This window comes from Setaria viridis, chromosome 8 (genome assembly GCF_005286985.2).
Source record: "Setaria viridis chromosome 8, Setaria_viridis_v4.0, whole genome shotgun sequence".
NCBI classification, from domain to species: domain Eukaryota; kingdom Viridiplantae; phylum Streptophyta; class Magnoliopsida; order Poales; family Poaceae; genus Setaria; species Setaria viridis.
Window position 1 is genome coordinate 25,536,418 of NC_048270.2, and position 17,945 is coordinate 25,554,362.

The window sequence follows — 17,945 nt, forward strand, 5'->3', positions numbered from 1 at the left end:
GAGTTGTTCCAACAATCCTGCGTAAGGGTGTGTGTGTTCACTCTTATTCTTTTGACAGATGGGACAAGCTTTGACATAATCCTTGACAGCTTTTTGGAGCTTAGGACAATAGAATACCAGCTTCAATCTTTGATAAGAAGTAGCCCTTTCACCTGAATGACCTCCCAAGGCTGACGTATGAAAATTTTCCAATAGTTGAGTCCTCAAAGAGTCATGTTGGCCAATCACCGCTTTGCCCTTATATCTCAACACCCCACTTGTTAATGAGTAGTGTGGGACAGCGTCACTGTCCAAGCTTAGTTTTGTTATCAAGTCCAGGCAAATAGGATCATCCTTATAGCTGTCAATAACTTGTTCCACCCAAGCTGGTATGACCATAGAGATGGCATTGGTTGATGGATTGAAGTCAACTCTGGATAAAGCATCTGCTGCTCTATTCTCCTTACCCTTTTTATACTCAATCTTATAGTTGTAACCCAGCAATTTCACTAATAACTTGTGCTGAATTCCCGCAAGTAATCTTTGCTCATGAATATACTTTAAGCTTTGTTGATCAGTTCTGATAATCATAGAAGTACTGGCCAAGTAATGCTTCCATTTTTTTAAAGCCTCCAAAATAGCCATTGCTTCCTTTTCATATGTGGACAAGGCTGCAGCTTTAGGTCCCAAAGTCTTGCTAAGAAAAGAGACGGGCCTGCCATTCTGCATCAAAACAGCTCCTATACCAGTGCCACTAGCATCAGCTTCCAAGATAAAAGGTTGGGAGAAATCAGGAAGAGCCAGAACAGGTGGACTAGACTGATGTTCTTCAATTGTGCAAAGGCTTGATCTTGCTTAGAGGTCCACTCAAATGCATTTTTCTTCAAAGCATCAAAGAAAGGCCTGCAAATTATGCCATAACCCTGGATAAACCTCCTGTAATATCCAGTTAAACCAAGAAATGCCCTCAACTCTGTAGTAGTCTTTGGTGTGGGCCACTTTTGAATAATGATTATCTTTGAAGGGTCTGTAGCTACTCCAGCCTTGCTAATAACATGTCCCAAGTACTCTACTTCAGATTGAGCACAAGTACATTTGGAGAACTTAGCGTGTAGTTTATTTTCTCTTAACACTGCTAGAACAGCTCTCAAATGATCAACATGGTCTTGCATGGAAGTGCTATAATTTAAGATGTCATCAAAGAACACCGAGGCGAATTTCCTTAAAAAGTCTGCCAACACATTATTCATCAATGTTTGAAAAGTTGCTGGAGCATTTGTGAGTCCAAAAGGCATTACCAAATATTCAAAGTGACCAACATGTGTTGTGAATGCAGTCTTATGTATATCAGATTCCTTCATCCTAATATGATGATAGCTAGACCTCAAGTCAATTTTAGAGAAAACTTGTGCCCCAAATAACTCATCCAAAAGGTCTTCAATGATAGGTATTGGATATTTATTTTTGACTGTATTGGAGTTGAGTTGCCTAAAATCCACACATAGGCCCTGTTTGGCATGGCTGCAGCTCTGGATGGAGCTGCTCCACTCCAGAACTCCAGGTGGAGTCAGCTCCACTCCAGAACTCCAGAATAAAATGGGGTGTTTGGCTAGATGGGTGCTCTCAGCTCCAAAAAAATCAATTTTGAGTGTGGATTGCCATTGTTACCCCCCAATTTAGGTCCCACTTGTCATTGTCTCCATCCCCATCTCCTTCTTCCTCAGAAAGGCTTCCCGGCAACCACGACACACCGTTCCCTCCTCTTTTTTTCCTTGCCCTAGCGCTCCCGTCGCCTCGCAGGAGCAAGCAAGCAGCTCACCTGCAGCCTTGATCTCCCTGCTCTGCCATCGAATCCAACAACCAGGGCACCAGCTACTCCAATCAGTCTCCCCTTCCTCTCTAATCTCTATCTCTCACACGTCAACCACCAGCAGCACAAATCCATGGAGGCCAAGACATTTCCGGTCCTCTGCTCCTCCCTTGCTCGGGCAGAGCAAGCAGATCAGCACCCCATCCCCTTCTCTGCTCCTCCCTTGCCCCGACGGCGTAAGGGAGGCGCGGCCGCCCACCGGCGGAGGCGCGCCCGACGGGGCCACGGCGCGGCTGCCTGCCGGATGTGAGGGAGGGGCTGGTGGCCTGGTCCAGCAGTGGAGGGAGGCAGCGGCCAGCCGGCGGCGTGAGGGCGGCACGGCCGCCCACCGACGGAGGCGCGCTCGACGGGGTCACGGCGCGGCTGCCTATCGGATGTGAGGGAGGGGCCAGCGGCCTGGTCCGACGGTGGAGGGAGGCAGCGGCCGACCGGCGGCATGAGGGCGGCGACGGGGGGTGCTGCCGGCGGTGGGGGGATGCTGCCGGTGGGAGGGGGTCCTGCAGTGACAAGGCCCTGCAGCCGGCGGCGGCGGGGGGGGGGGGGTCTCCGGGTGGCTGGCGGTGGGCCCTGCGGCCGGCGACGGGGGGCTGCTGCCGGCGGGGGGGGGGGGGGGGGGGGGGGGGGGGGCTCCGGCGACAGGAGCCTGTGGCCGGCGGGGGTGCTCCTGCGCCAGGCGGCAGCCGGCGTTGGGGCTCCTGCGGCAGGCGCCGGCCGGCGGCGGCCCTCGTGCAGATCGGGCGGGAGGCGGAGGAAGGCGGCCGGGCTGGGGTAGGAGACCGGCGGCGGGGCTGGGCCGGCCACCAGCGGGGCTGGTCCGGCCGGCAGCGGAGGTGGACGGCACCTGCCGGTCTGCCTGGCGGCGGCGGCAGAAACTTCGGGACGGAGGGAGGCGCAGGATGAGGAGACGGAGGGAGGCGTGGGATGAGGAAAATGAGATGCGCGGGGTGACTGGAGAATAGAATCGAACCATTTTTTTCCATAACCAGTGGCATTGGTGGGTAATTACCCACCAACTCCACGAGGAGGTTCAAAAGAGAGAGTTTTGGAGCAGCAAAAGAGGTGCTCCAAAACTCCACCCCCATTTGCACTACAGCTCCATGGAGTTGGCAGCTCCATGGAGTTTTGGAGTTGGAGTGTTTGGCTATTTTTTTTCCTGGAGTCGCTGGAGTTGTGGAGTGGAGCTGTGCCAAACAGGGCCATAGTCCCCAAGTGCTATCCTTCTTTTTCACCAAGATAATAGAGGATGAATAGGGGCTGACACTAGGTCTGATCATATGAGCTTCCATTAGATGCTGGATGAGTTCTTCCATAGCATTTTTCTGGTGGTGTGGTAGTCTGTAGGGTCTTTGATTGATAGTTTTGGCCTCATCAATCAAGGGTATGGAATGGTCCACTCCCCTTGGTGGTGGTAGCTCTTTTGGCTCGGTGAAAACATCCTTAAATTCCTCCAAAACCTCTTGAATTTTTTGCTGGAATTGATACTGAATGTTTGCTTCTTTAATCTTGGGTGTTGTTTAATACCAACACAGCTCCCACTGCTTTCTTCTTAACCAAATTACATAATTTCCTGGTACTAATCAATTGACAGCCATGAAAAGCACTTTCATCAGTAAATGTAGTGATCTCCTTGCCATCTCCTGTTATTGAGAACTCCCTTCTTTTTAAATCCAAGCCAACTGGACTATGAGCATATATCCAATCAGATCCCAAAACCACATCAAAACCTTGGACTTCCAACAATCTGAAATCAGAGGTGAAGTTGTAGCCTTGAATTGAGTAGGGACATGCTATGCAAGCAGAAGAACTCAACATTTCAGTACCATTGGCTGCTGCCACCTTAACCTTGTCAATTTCTGAAATTGGCACATTCTGTTTCAGGGCAAATTTAGCATTAACAAAAGAGACATCACTACCACTATCCACCAAAGCAGTAGCAAAAACGCTCCCTAGTTGCAGTCTCAATGTAAATGTTCTTGCCTGTGAAGATATACCAGCCAAAGCATGCATTGATATTTGAACTGTAGGGATTTGTTCAGCAACTTGATATTCTCCTTCATCTGAAGTTTCTCCATCTTCAACTAAAGCCATTTCTTCTTTTCCATCTTTTTCCATCCACACCCCTGAGAAAATGTGCTTGCCTTTACAAACTTTTGCATGGCCAGGTACCCAGGGTTCTTTGCACTTGAAACATTTTCCAGCAGCCTTAAGTCCAGCAATATTGTTTTGAACGCTTTCTTTCTCTTTAGGATTTTTGGTCCAAACCCTTGGTGGTTAAAAGTTGCCTCCGAAAGGTTGCTGTTTCCTAACTGGAGGATGAGCTTGTTCCAGCCTCCTAGCATACCAGATTGCATTGGTCGATGTAGTTGGCTTGTGACATTGTAGGTGGTGTTGAATTGGCTCTTGTAAGCCTGACACAAAGCTTGTAATGAAATAGAACTCCGGAAGAGAAGGATTGTCCCTTTTTACTAATGCCATCAATTCTTCAAACTTGGCAACATAGTCTTCGATAGAGGTTTAAACCATGAAACCGGGCAATCACTTCATAAGAAGACTCCTCATTAAACCTATCTCTAAGCATCCTGCAAAAATGGTGCCAAAGTAGTGTATTTGCGTTGCAGCCAGTTCCTCTCCACCAAAATTCAGCTCTGCCCACCATGTACATAACAGAAATTTGAACTCTGTGTTCATTTGGAATTCCACCAGCTCAAAATATTTTTCAGATTTCCTAATCCAGCCATCAGGATCAGTTCCATCAAACTCAGGGAAAGCAAGCTTTGGACCTTTAGCTATTAACTTTTGTTGCATGTGTAGCTGATTAACAAAGGGAGAATGAGATGTAGAGTGCTGCTGCTGACTGTAGGTGTTTGCCGAAATTGGAATTTGCCCAAACTGACATTGATGTGGGGCTTCCTGCTGTGTGGGAAAAGTCTCATAGTGATTTTGATCTTGTTCAGCATCAAAAGGAATATTAGCTTGATTGTAAAATTCGTGCAACTCTTTTTCTGTCCAAGGACAATCAGCATACACAGGATCAGCTACCCCTTTCTGACCCATTGTTGGCCAAACAATATTATCAAATTGATGCATATGAGTTGTGCCTTCAGGTGGTGGGGTGTAAAAGTGCTGCTGACTTGTCATATAATTGTTGCCCATGTGAACAGATTTGCTAGCCACCATTTGAGGAGATGGAGAAGCATTTTTACCTTTGTAATTAGATCCTTTATCTTCTGTGCAGGAAGGGTCTCCCTCAGTTGTCAGCATGCTTAAACTTGACAAGATTTTATCCAGGGAGGACTCCAATGTCTTGTTCTGATCCTCTTGCTTGTGAATAAAATTGTCAACCAGTGCTCTGAGCTTCTCAACTTCTTCAGCCGAAGCATATGTTGAAGTACCGCCCAAGAGTTGTCAACTATTCGCCCGTGACTACACGGTACAATGTACAGCAGCAACGGGAAGGTCTGGCAACGCCACATTAAGGACCGCATGTGAACTCGTCCTGGTTGCAAAAAGACAAGGCTGAATAGTACTCTCGTGTGTTCTCTCGGGTACGCTCGCAATAAAACCAGCCCAATGGATGAAGGCGCAGTTTCCTCGTGCATCCCACCTAGTACGCTCCCAATAATGCAGGAGCACCGGGCCGACTACTTAGACTATGAGACTACAAGTGACAACTACTACAGACCACTCATCAGTCGAGTATAGTAACAACTCGAAGATGCGATTCCTTGACTAAGTTAGCAGAAGAAAGTACTCAACAAAAATTGAGGCTTATCACAAGTGCATTAGTCGGAATTCAAAAGGCAAAAATCCTCCAAAAGATCACTGTACGCAGATCCAAGTTCAGGAGCAATTACAAACGAAGGGAGCCTAAGACTACTGCAAGTTCACAAACTTGGCTACCTCTTCGGCTATTGGGTCCAACTCCTCCAAGTACTGCCGATATGCCTCATCGGAACAATCCGCAGCAACACCTTCCGCCACTAAGGAAAGATCTGCTCTGGGATAAAACGACTTGACAAACCCTAGCAATTGCTTGGACATGGACTTGGCCAGACCTTGGAGCAGATTGGTAACTCTGGCCGGTGCATCCCTGATCCTCTCCAGTAAGGGGCGAGGCTCCAATCCTTCTTTTGGGGGCTCCACCATATCCGCCAGAGGCTGCGCCGCTTCAGACGAAGCCCGGAGTTGCTCTTCCTGCGCCCTGATAGTACCCATCAGAGCAGCTTCTCGGGTCTTCAACTCTACGATAAGAACAAAAAGAAGTCAAAAGAAAGACTATCTATCAAAGACAAGCACAGACTAAGCATTTGAGTGCCTACCTTCAACTTCAAGGCGCAGGGAATGATTCCGCACAACAGCACGATCCCTTTCACCCTCGAGGTCCCGCTTCACCACCGCAAATGATGCGAAGGCACTATCAAACTTCATCATAATTTGAGAGGTTTGATGACGCTCTTCAGCCAATTTTTTCTGCAAAACCTCAACTTGGCGTCTGGCTTCACCATGAAGTTGAGTATTGCGGCGGGAATCCTCGATAAGATCCTGAGTACTAGAAAATAAGTACTTATTCAACTCCAAAGACCAATAAAACATAGCCAGCAAAAGAGCAAAAACCTTACCTTGGTATATGTCGTCACCTACTGGCTCATCTCCAACATCGAGGCCACCGTCTGCGGATTCAACAGGGGGCTCTCGAAGCTCCGCTCTTCTGCCGCTCGCTCTGTGGCCGACCTGCTCTCCTCCCCAGGCACCAAAACCAGTTCATGACTGGAGGATGCCCTAGCAATGGATTTCGCCTAAGCAGCGGCAACGACGGCCTCAAGCTCGCAAGCAGGATCGGGGATCTCAGGATCCAAGGCTCCAGGAGCGATCACGGGACCCTCAGCCGAGGAGCGCACATCACCAGCTGTTCGCTCGGACTGAGACGCTCCAAGATCAACATCAGCAGAGGCCCTGTTTAAAAACAAAGCATGAGCAACGAGTACTCAACTAAGATTTGACTACTCAAACAAGAAAATACCTACCGGCTGGATCTCCGCGGGACCAACGAAGGATTCTTTGCCAATCGCGACGGTTGGGCAGGGGAGGCCGATGATCTAGGCGGGACAGACAAAGGCGTTGCATGGCTGTTGTCACCACCCGCGGAAGCCCCCCGGTCACCGCCGGTACTCGATACTCCTCCACCAGCAGCAGTGCCCACCTGGGCAGCCTCCATGTTGGCATCCGCAGCCTACAAACAACAAGGACAACAGAAGTCATTATTTGCACAAGACAAGCGCAAAATGAATGCACCACGACTACCTATCCTTCAGCATGGATTATTACCGGTCGAGGAGAGCCATCAGCAAGGCGAAGATCGCGCCGTGCACACCTGTTGGGATCAGCTGTGCGTTGTTTCTTCGGCGGCGGGGCCAAGCCACCACCGGAATTTCCACCATCCAGGTGCGATGGCACATTGGGTGACGACTCCCTCCGTCTGGAGACGCGTGGCTGCACCGTAAAACCCCCAGCAGTATCAGATTCAGAACTGCTCAAGGACTCGAACTCCTCATCCTCCTCCTCTAGCTCCGAGGGCTCCCCAGGTAACCCCTGCCAGAAAACCCGCTGAGCACCCTTTGTTGCATCAACACCCGGGGGAGGAGGTGGCGAGAAGAAAAGGAGTACATCTTCCTGCATAAGGAGAAATAAGTCGGCAACAAAAGATTAAGCAACCCGAGTACTCACGAGGCCACAGGAAACGAGTACTTACTTCTCTAGGCATGTTGAGGTGATTGAACTCCTCAACAATCCTGGGGATGCCGCTGACATTCTTGAGCATCCGGTTCAACCGCACCATTATCTCGTCAACGAAGATGTCATCGGGAGACATCCTTGATGGGTCACTGCGGCCTGAATACTCGTAACCCCAAGTTTGACGTAGCTGCAAGGGTTGTACTCGGCGCTTCAAGAAACTGGCGTCCACAATGGCTCCTGTCAGACCCTTCTCCTTCAGAACATCAATCCTAGCCAGTAGCTCATCCACTTGATCACGTTCTGAATCAATCGGCTGATTAAGCCAACGCCTATTATACCTTGGAGGATAACCAGTGACTTTGGGCAAAGATGGCTCGTGATCATCAATATAAAACCACCTCTCTTTCCAGTCAGTGAATCTATCAACCACCACTAATATGACATCTTTACCATTTGATTTTGGTAAGCCTTCAATGAAATCCATTGATATGTGTGTCCAAGCCATATCTGGGACTGGGAGTTGTTCCAACAATCCTGGGTAAGGGTGTGTGTTCACTCTTATTCTTTTGACAGATGGGACAAGCTTTGACATAATCCTTGACAGCTTTTTGGACTTAGGCTAATAGAATACCAGCTTTAATCTTTGATAAGAAGCAGCCCTTTCACCTGAATGACCTCCCAAGGCTGACTTATGAAAATTTTCCAATAGTTGAGTCCTCAAAGAGTCATGTTGGCCAATCACTGCTTTGCCCTTATATCTCAACACCCCACTTGTTAATGAGTAGTGTGGGACAGCCTCACTGTCCAAACTCAGTTTTGTTATCAAGTCCAGGCAAATAGGATCATCCTTATAGCTGTCAATAACTTGTTCCACCCAAGCTGGTACGACCATAGAGATGGCATTGGTTGATGGATTGAAGTCAACTCTGGATAAAGCATCTGCTGCTCTATTCTCCTTACCCTTTTTATACTCAATCTTATAGTTGTAACCCAGCAATTTCACTAATAACTTGTGCTGAATTCCCGCAAGTAATCTTTGCTCATGAATATACTTTAAGCTTTGTTGATCAGTTCTGATAATCACAGAAGTACTGGCCAAGTAATGCTTCCATTTTTTTAAAGCCTCCAAAATAGCCATTGCTTCCTTTTCATATGTGGACAAGGCTGCAGCTTTAGGTCCCAAAGTCTTGCTAAGAAAAGAGACGGGCCTGCCATTCTGCATCAAAACAGCTCCTATACCAGTGCCACTAGCATCAGCTTCCAAGATAAAAGGTTGGGAGAAATCAGGAAGAGCCAGAACAGGTGGACTAGACATGATGTTCTTCAATTGTGCAAAGGCTTGATCTTGCTTAGAAGTCCACTCAAATGCATTTTTCTTCAAAGCATCAAACAAAGGCCTGCAAATTATGCCATAACCCTGGATAAACCTCCTGTAATATCCAGTTAAACCAAGAAATGCCCTAAACTCTGTAGTAGTCTTTGGTGTGGGCCACTTTTGAATAATGATTATCTTTGAAGGGTCTGTAGCTACTCCAGCCTTGATAATAACATGTCCCAAGTACTCTACTTCAGATTGAGCAAAAGTACATTTGGAGAACTTAGCGTGTAGTTTATTTTCTCTTAACACTGCTAGAACAGCTCTCAAATGATCAACATGGTCTTGCATGGAAGTGCTATAATTTAAATGTCATCAAAGAACACCGAGGCGAATTTCCTTAAAAAGTCTGCCAGCACATTATTCATCAATGTTTGCTGGAGCATTTGTGAGTCCAAAAGGCATTACCAAATATTCAAAGTGTCCAACATGTGTTGTGAATGCAGTCTTATGTATATCAGATTCCTTCATCCTAATCTGATGATAGCCAGACCTCAAGTCAATTTTAGAGAAAACTTGTTCCCCAAATAACTCATCCAAAAGGTCTTCAATGATAGGTATTGGATATTTATTTTTTACTGTATTGGAGTTGAGTTGCCTAAAATCCACACATAGTCCCCATGTGCTATCCTTCTTTCTCACCAAGATAACAGGGGATGAATATGAGGTGACTGACAAGCGATTGGAGGCTTTGGAGGAGATTGAGAAAGACAAGAGGCAAGTTGCTAGAGCATATAACCGGAAGGTAAAAGCTAAATCCTTTCAGGTTGGTGATTTGGTTTGGAAGACAATTCTACCTATAGGGGGGGTCAAGAGTAACAAGTTTCCGGTGCTGAGGATCGTGCATCTGCCCATCTCAGCATTTAAACAAGTCAAATTTGAGGAAGGGTCAATGGTCAAGGTCAAGGCGCTTCTAATGGCTTTCTTTGTTAATTATGAAGAGGAGATCGATGACAATTGTCGGCATTGGCAACTTGAAGAACCTTAAAGAGGTGAAGCTCCGTGGTCGGAACGACAATCGGTCGCTGAAACGTGTACGGCAGCAACTCGAGGAGAATGAGAATCGATCCAAGTCCAACCAGATAACACTTGTAGTGCAGTCCCTCAAGAATGAGAACTGCTGCATGTTGTTTCCTACTACTGCGATCGATTCTTTCGTTCCCATAACTGTATTATTTCCCTAAATTCTCCTGTTCGATCATAATAATCGTCGATCATATATTTATTTGGTTGTGTACCATTATATTTTTTTATGCTTAATTTGTGAACTTTGAAATAAAGAAGTTGTATTATTGAGACGGCAGTGCGACCAATATAATGCATGTGTCACACAAGTTACTTAATTTGTCTGTCGCTCTTAATTTCTGACCATGTCATTAGCTCAATTGACAACGCTGGTATTCCATCCACTTCCCAGCTGCCTTGAGACTCCCAGTGTCAAGTGCTGCTGCCTCCAACGTGCATGCCAGGCATGCAGCACTATATTTGTTATCCAGAAAGCAGCTCCCTTCCTAACCCTGCTCTTTCCTGAACCTGTAGATTATATACATGCCTTCTCCTTTCTGCTTAGGTTTGTAACCAATGATTATAAGTTTACGAAGTGGTGGATACACCAACTTCTATACGAGGCCACATGCAGTTTAGGCTTTTAGATAGAAAAAAAAATATGTGGAAAAAGGGCAGCTTGGGCCGTATGCATCTCCTCCTGAGTAGTAGATTTCCAATTTCAATTAGGATAGGATAGGTCTATTTTTTGTTCTGAATCTGATGCAGGAGTTGTTGTAGAAACTTCGTTGGGCTTCTTACTGGTGTATGGTACGAATTCTGAACCACCTAGTTTTATGGCACGGTTGAAGCAAGAGCTGTTCTGCACTTGCAGCAACATCAGGCCTCTGTGCATTGTTAGCTGAATCTAGCCTGCCCTGAAGAATGCCGTGAGCTGCTGCAGACGCCGCACAGCCTGCTAGCTTCTTGTGCCAAGGCCCAGCAGAGCAAAGCGGCAAGCATATCTCTACATCATTTCTCTATCTCGCATGGCACCAAACGACGACAGCGCAACCTTGGTACAACACAGGCAAGTTCAAGGACCAAAGTGGCTCATCCACACAGTGACACAATCTAAAGATTGTACTTAAAAAGGCAGGACACACGACAAACTTCTTTCTTGACGACACACGATAAACTTGATATAACTTATCCGTTCATACAGCATAAAAATAGACCATAAAAGATAGATGCTTCCTAGGCCACAGCATGAAACACAGCTCCTTCAATCTTGTTGACAAGCAAGACAGGAGCCTTCCTTGTGGAACCATTCAGACGGATGCAAAATGGTTGGCCGGGAAGACAACAACCATGAAGTTGGCAGGGATAGACTCATTCCATATGCTTCCTCTTCCTGCAATAAAATAAAATACTGTAGCAGATTAAAAATGATCTAGATGGATGATGTTCAAATTAAACTTGCTTTTGTACTGCAACCAAGAGAAGGCTTAGCATGCAAGGTCGGTGATTCGTAAAGTAGTTGTTTACTTAGGAAAGAATTGCCAAAAACAGACAACACTTGAAGGTAAAAAGTAGTATACTTGAGTTCTAACTGCTAGCAATTTCCAACAGCATATAACAGAGGGTACATATTGGCAGCTCTTATCTTCCAATCATAAGCTTCAAGGCTCAAATGCTTAGTAGGCTGCAGGCTACGCTAGTATTCTGCAGGTTGGAGAAAGAGGGTACACTACAACATATGAAATGCCAACTTGCATACATGTGCAGCAATATTCAAATATGGAACCGGCAGAATCGAAATCTATTGAGTGATAAATAGCTGATAGATAAAAGGGCAGCAGCAATATTACGTACCTTGATAAATTGAGGAACTTGGGGAACTCACAAGGGAGGAAGGGCCAGGGGGACACGGACTTTCGTTTGATCAAGTCGATCAAGTCAGCGTCGTCAGTTTTAAGGCCCTCATGCCCATTGATATACAGAGAAAATGACTCCACAGTCTTGGTGCTCATGTCGATGGAGACCACCCACATCTTCTTGCGGGCATAATATCCAAACTCAATGTAAAGGAAGTGCACTACATGTGGCCTGTCGATGTCGACTTGAGGGAACATGAGGATGCAGCGCGGGAGGCGCTCAGGAGTGTTGGCCTCCCAGAGCTCACCGGAGGTGACCGTGTAGTCCTCCTTCCACGCCATGCTGCCGCGACCTAACACGAGGGTGTGGCAGGTGATGGTGAAGCCGGTGCCGGGTTTGAGTGCTTCAAAGGGAATGCCATCGTGGCGGGTGATATTGACAAACTTGAGCGCACGGCCGCGGTCGATGACGGACACGGCACGGTAGCACATGGTGGATGTGCCCGTGCGATTGCCGGAAATAGGCAACCTGTCCAGAGGGAACCAGATGAAGGAGACGGTAGGGGGGTTGGGCAGTTTGGACATGTCACAGAAGAGGATGCCTCGGTGGTAGTCGATCCAGCACAGCCATTTGTAGAAGGGGATGACAGCTTCGGTACACCACCAGGAGATTTGAAAGAGATCAGCATCATCAGGGTCGTCAGTGGACAGGAATTCCACACGCATGGACTTCCATGTGGCGCCAAGTTGATCTCTATCTGAGTGCAGCAAGCAGATGTCAGCGAAGACCTTATCGTGGTTGATCGGTTTGAAAAGAGTGAGCTCTGCCACCACGAACTCTTTGCCTCGGCACCAGAAGCCCAAGTTTCCGACATCCAGCAGGCGGGGAGTACCATTAGGAAGACGACGACGACGAGGTACCCGGACACTATGGCGGGTATAGTCAAACTCGGGCTCGGTACAAGGGGGGAGCGCTTTGAGCGATGAGGAAGGACCCTCGTCGGCGGTGAAGATGAAGAAGTTCTGCACCGTAACCATTTCAGACGTCCAGGTGGCGACGCGAACCAGGGCGAGATGGCGGTGGGTCGCCACGATGCTTAAGCGACTCGCCACATTGCGATCAAGAAATCCCGGCACCGGCAGCTGCGCGTAGAGGCGGGAGATCTGCGGGGGCTTGGCGAGGGAGAAGGCGATGTGGAACTGGGCGCCCCAGGAGGTGGTGCCGGTCGCCCTGATGGGCGCCTCTCCCTCGTCCGGGAAGGACTCGTCGTCGTCCTTGCGAAAGACGAAGGGCTCCAGAAGCATCCAGCTGGGGGAGACGGCGGTGGACATGGCGACCTTGAGACAGCAGATTGGGAAATTAAATTCGGAGGGACAGGGGGGATCCAACCTCTGAGGACAAATCGGGGGATTGGTAAGGTGATGAGAGGTGCCTTACCGACGAAGGAGGAGATTCGCGGCCGGCAAGGAGGGAGGAGGCGGAGGCGGCGAGAGGCGTGCGGGAGCGGCGGCGGCGGCCGGGCGCAGCAGTGCTCCTCCCCCTCTGTGTCCCCGGTGGCTCGCCGGAGGCTCCTCGAGCTGATTTTGTGGCGTGGTAGACCTGATCCGGCGTGGATCTGGAGGAGCCGTCGGTCTGTGGCGCGGCGCTCAAGAGGGCGGCTGGCCTGCCTGCATTGCCGCCCCGCGGCCCCATCGTTGGGGGCTTGGATCCGTGGCTGGCGTGCATGGGTCTGGGCCACCCGCTCGGTGGCGGCCGTAGCCCAGCACGCTATAGCCAGTTTCCTTCGTCACGTCGTTGCGTGGATCTAGCTCGTCAGACTCTGCGTATCGTTATGTCTCGTCACCGTAGGCCGTATTGTCTACTCTAACTTGGATCCTACAGACTCTGCGTATGCCTTTTAGGCACTTCGTGATAAGGTTATTGTGGGATGGTGAGAGTTTACGGCCGATTGAAGTTGGCTGGTTGGACTGCTCGGAAAGAAGGTGGACAGTACCTGAGATCTTCGTTTTGGGTAATGATTCCTGGACTCCGGGGAGAAATCCCCAGGTCTAACCTTAGCTGGTTGTGCCTGACAATGGCCTTGTTGAAGGTATTATTTGGGGTGAGATGAATTGCTCTCTAGGGTGGAAACTAATGGTCTGGCTTTTACTAGTTGGACTATGGCAACGATGGTGTGCGCTTGCATGCTGTTTCGGCATTGTTTTTAGAGAGGTGTTGATAGGATAGTGATCGGTTTTGAAGATTATGTTGTGTGTTGTAGTACGCTGCGACATGTTGTCATGTCGTTCTTTTTCTTTTTTCCCTTTTCTTTGTGTGCATCTTAACTATGCAGAGGCTGGGAAAGATCTTAGTGGGATTGTATCACCTTGATGTAATTGTCTAAGATTAATAAAGTTACCCTTATCGAAAAAAATAATCCATCCTTTCATAATCGACATTGCATCTTAGCCATAGCCAAGATGCAAGATGCCGTACTCGAAAAAGAAAGTTACATCCACGGCCAGCTTGATACCAACCATTTCTAAAGGCCACCTAACCTATACATTGGACACATGTATCCAGCAACCATATATAGTTTGCATTAGGTTTTTCATCACCACAGCACATTTCTCGACCGGAATGAAGATCACCGTGCACACTTCCAAGTCCGTCAAGCCAGCCTACGGCTCTGCGAGTGCCAGGGATACTCCAGCAGCCACCACCTTATAAAACCCACTCACCGTTTTTGATGAGGTGAACCACGACGAGTATGTCCCTGGAATATTCTTCTCCCACCCACCAGCGCCGCCACCCATCCCCGTGCTCGAAGACGGGCAAAGATGCTGGCTGAGTACCACTACCACAGAAACAATTTGTAGAAGTGCTCCATTTTTTTCTAAAGGCGGACGAAATTGCCACCTGCGCCTACAAAAGGTGCAGGTTACTGTAGCAATCGATCCACCCCTGGAAATCATTTTCGGGAGCACCTGCCCCTAGAAATGGTCGTGCGTAGAAAATCATAACTTTTTCATATGATCTTGGATGAAGATAAACTTTATAAATTGTATAGCTCGACGAAACCTAAAAGTTTGTAGTTGAAAAGTTTTCATTTGAGATTGTTTAATATTTCAAAATACCAGTTTAAGTTCTCTAGTTTCAAAATCTAAAACTTTGAATTTTCAAATGACTTCGGCTATACAGAAGCTCCACATCAAACCTGTAGAGCTCGACAAGACTTAAAACTTTGAAGTTGACAAGTTTCAATTTGGTATTGTTTAATACTTCAAAATATTATTATAAGTTCTCTAGTTTTGAAATATACAATTCTTGAATTTTCAAAGTACTTCGGATACAGACAAGATCTATATGAAAGTTGTAACATTCAACGGCTCTAAATATTTATAAGTATATAGTACAAGTGTATGTGAATGTATGAGTATATGTGCGAGTATATGTGAATGAGTTTAGTGGATGTATTTTTTGAATGCAAACTTTCTCATGTCATCTCATATGCATAAAAACTTAATATCAAAATTGTAGAGCTCAACGAGATATAAAACTTTATGGTTGACAATTTTTCCATTTGAGATCATTTAAGAACTCACAAATATATTTTAAAAGGAAAATAAAAAATGGAGAAATAATTGTAGGAGCCACTCTAACTTATCTTCTTCCAACTCCACCGTCCACTCCCTCACCCCTCTCTCTTTGCGTTGGAGGTCGGCCGGCGCGACCCTCGCCCCCAGCGGCGGCGCGCGGCCCCCTTAGTGCGGGAGGTGGGCGCCTGCGACTCCGGTGGCAGGTGGCGCCCCCCCTGGTGCGGGAGGTGGGTGGTTGCAGCTCCGGTGGCGGGCAGCGCGCGGCCCCCTCGGTGCGAGAGGCGGCGGCCGCGTCCCCCAGCCCCGGTAACGTGCAATGCGGCCCTAGCCCCAGCCCCAGTGGAGGCTTGGCTCGCATGGGCGGTGCGGCTCGCTCCGACACAGCTCACCATGGGCGATGCAGGCGCATGGCGCGGCTGGCCCCACTTGGCTGCCATGTGCGTTGTGAACGCACAACCCTTGTGCGCGCGGCACGGGCCCGCGTGGCCGGCCTGGTTGGCATGGGCGGTGCGGCTGGCTATGGGCGGCGTGAGCGCATGGCGCGGCCAGCCCCGACCCGGCTGCCATGTGCGGCGTGGACGCACCGTGTGGGTGCACACCCCTGTGGCGGGGACGAGGCGCGCGGCAGCCTAGGGGCCCCAGGGGCACGGTGGCCACCTCCGGCGGCATGGCCTGGCACCACATGGCGGCCTGCAGCAGTAGGGGTGGCACGGGTCCCTAGCGGGGTCTGCAATTTTTTTGTTTTCTTAATCTGTTACTCGGGGCGGCTGACGGTGTGGCCTACTCCTGCAAATATCGATTCAACCGCTGCTGGAAACATTTTTAGTAGTGTACCATGAGTGGGCTGGCCGGCTGGTCACACGGACGTTGGCTGTGGTGGCAAGCGCGTGATCCTCCTCAACGATGCTGGTGTGCTGCTCGTGGAGGTGTCGACCAACATCGCGCCTGGCGGCTTGGTGCCATCATGCCGCTACGGGTGGGGCCTGCGGTCCTGGAGCTGCACCCGAGCTGTGATGGTGCTCAGGAGCTAATTTTGGTCCAGATCACGCGGTTCCCCTGCGGCTCCTTCACTGTGGGATACAACATTCACCACTCCCATCTCCGTCGGCTACGCGGCCAGCCCTGCCTTGTGGCATATGGCCATGTCATCTCCGAAGTGTCCTTCATCCCTGCCCCATGACCGGACATCCTTCTTTGCACCATGGAACAATCGCTGATCGAGTTCGAGCACCATGGCGTCGAGTTCAAGTCACGTGTAGAGAAGAAGGCATTCGACAATGGCGGCATCAATGATGACAATACAGTTCATTTCGCAGCTCAAGTCACTGGCGTTGGTGGGGGAGTGTAGCAGGTCATGCAGCACCATGCAATGTGTGGTGTGACGCACCTGCGGTGATGCGTCACGGTGGCGCGTGGGCTGGACATGGACGATATCAGCTGGGTGCAGATCGCCGTGAATGGGCACGGCTGGATGACCAACCCGGGCGTGCCAACAGGATACATCAGTGTTGATGATCAAAAAAGGTAGCAAGCCAATCAGGCTTAGACTAGCTGGTCAAACCGGTTTCTTTAGGCGGTCTGACCGGTCGGGATCTTGTAGCCGATCTGGCAAAGGCTAACTGGTCTGTGGGCTCGACCAATTAGACTGGTCCTCCCCAGGTCCGAGTAGAATTGAGGAGTCCTGGTAGATTTAGACTTGTAAAGGATTTTCTTGCGGGGCAAGAACTCCCCAACCTATAAATATAAGGGCCACAGCCGATTGAGGCTCATCACCCAATCGAACAAACATTACCCTTAAATTTTATCTCCAAACCCTAGCTTTTCCAGCCCCTTTTGCTTCCCTTCTTCGTCTCTACGGCGGTTAAGGGCGTTCTGAGTGGCCTGCCTATTTCAGAGCAACCCTAGGCTCGCCATTCCTGATGGGGTCCCTCTTGGGCTGGTGAATGTAGGTTTTCACGGTGCCTCTGTGTAGACCGATCTGACCAGTCTACCTAACCGATCTGACCGGCTAGGAGCAGGAGCTCCAGCGAGGAGAGTTTCGACGACTGCGCGAGCTAGGGCACTTGTGTGTTGACTGAAAAAAGCGTCAACACATTTTGGCGACTCCACTGGGGAAGAAAGATCTGGTTTTATAACCGTTCTATCAAACCCTAATAAGATGGGATCTACAACCGAGCTGGACAAGAATAACAATATTACGGCCTCCATCAAAGATCTCAATGAGGAGCAGCGAAGGTAAGCGATGCTCCAAGAGTACATCAAGATGCAATTCCTGACAGGTGTCAAGAAGGATCTCCAGGGCAAGACTTCAAGAACACAAGACTTCGAGATGCCCACGATCAAGATGAGCAATGACAAGGTTGAGGTATTAAGAAATGTAAGCCAATTTCCCCTCGATCAATCCGCAATTAACAATAAGTTTAATTCTGCTCTTAGAAATCAAGATCAAGTTGTTGTGGGTTTGCTTGCTCGTTTAGAACAGATAGAGAAGGGTAAAAGTGTTGAATATGATATTAATAAAACCCTTCCTCAAATTGATTCACAAGGG

General features: G+C 48.8%; 1 protein-coding gene across 1 annotated transcript; it reads right to left on the bottom strand.

The window, feature by feature from the left end:
• Positions 1–11,272: 11,272 nt before the first annotated feature.
• On the bottom strand, positions 11,273–13,150 carry LOC117866530 (uncharacterized). Its single transcript, XM_072290279.1, has 2 exons — positions 11,749–13,150; positions 11,273–11,355 (listed from the first exon to the last, which is right to left on the bottom strand). Exons 1-2 carry the CDS (start codon positions 13,148–13,150, stop codon positions 11,273–11,275), a joined length of 1,485 nt encoding a protein of 494 aa, XP_072146380.1.
• Between the last annotated feature and the right edge of the window lie 4,795 nt (positions 13,151–17,945).

Coding starts and splice junctions, on each gene's coding strand:
- LOC117866530 (XM_072290279.1), bottom strand. CDS start 13,150: ATGTCCACCGCCGTCTCCCCCAGCTGGATGCTTCTGGAGCCCTTCGTC. Junction 11,356..11,748: donor AATAGATTTCGATTCTGCCG/GTTCCATATTTG, acceptor ATTTTATTGCAG/GAAGAGGAAGCATATGGAAT.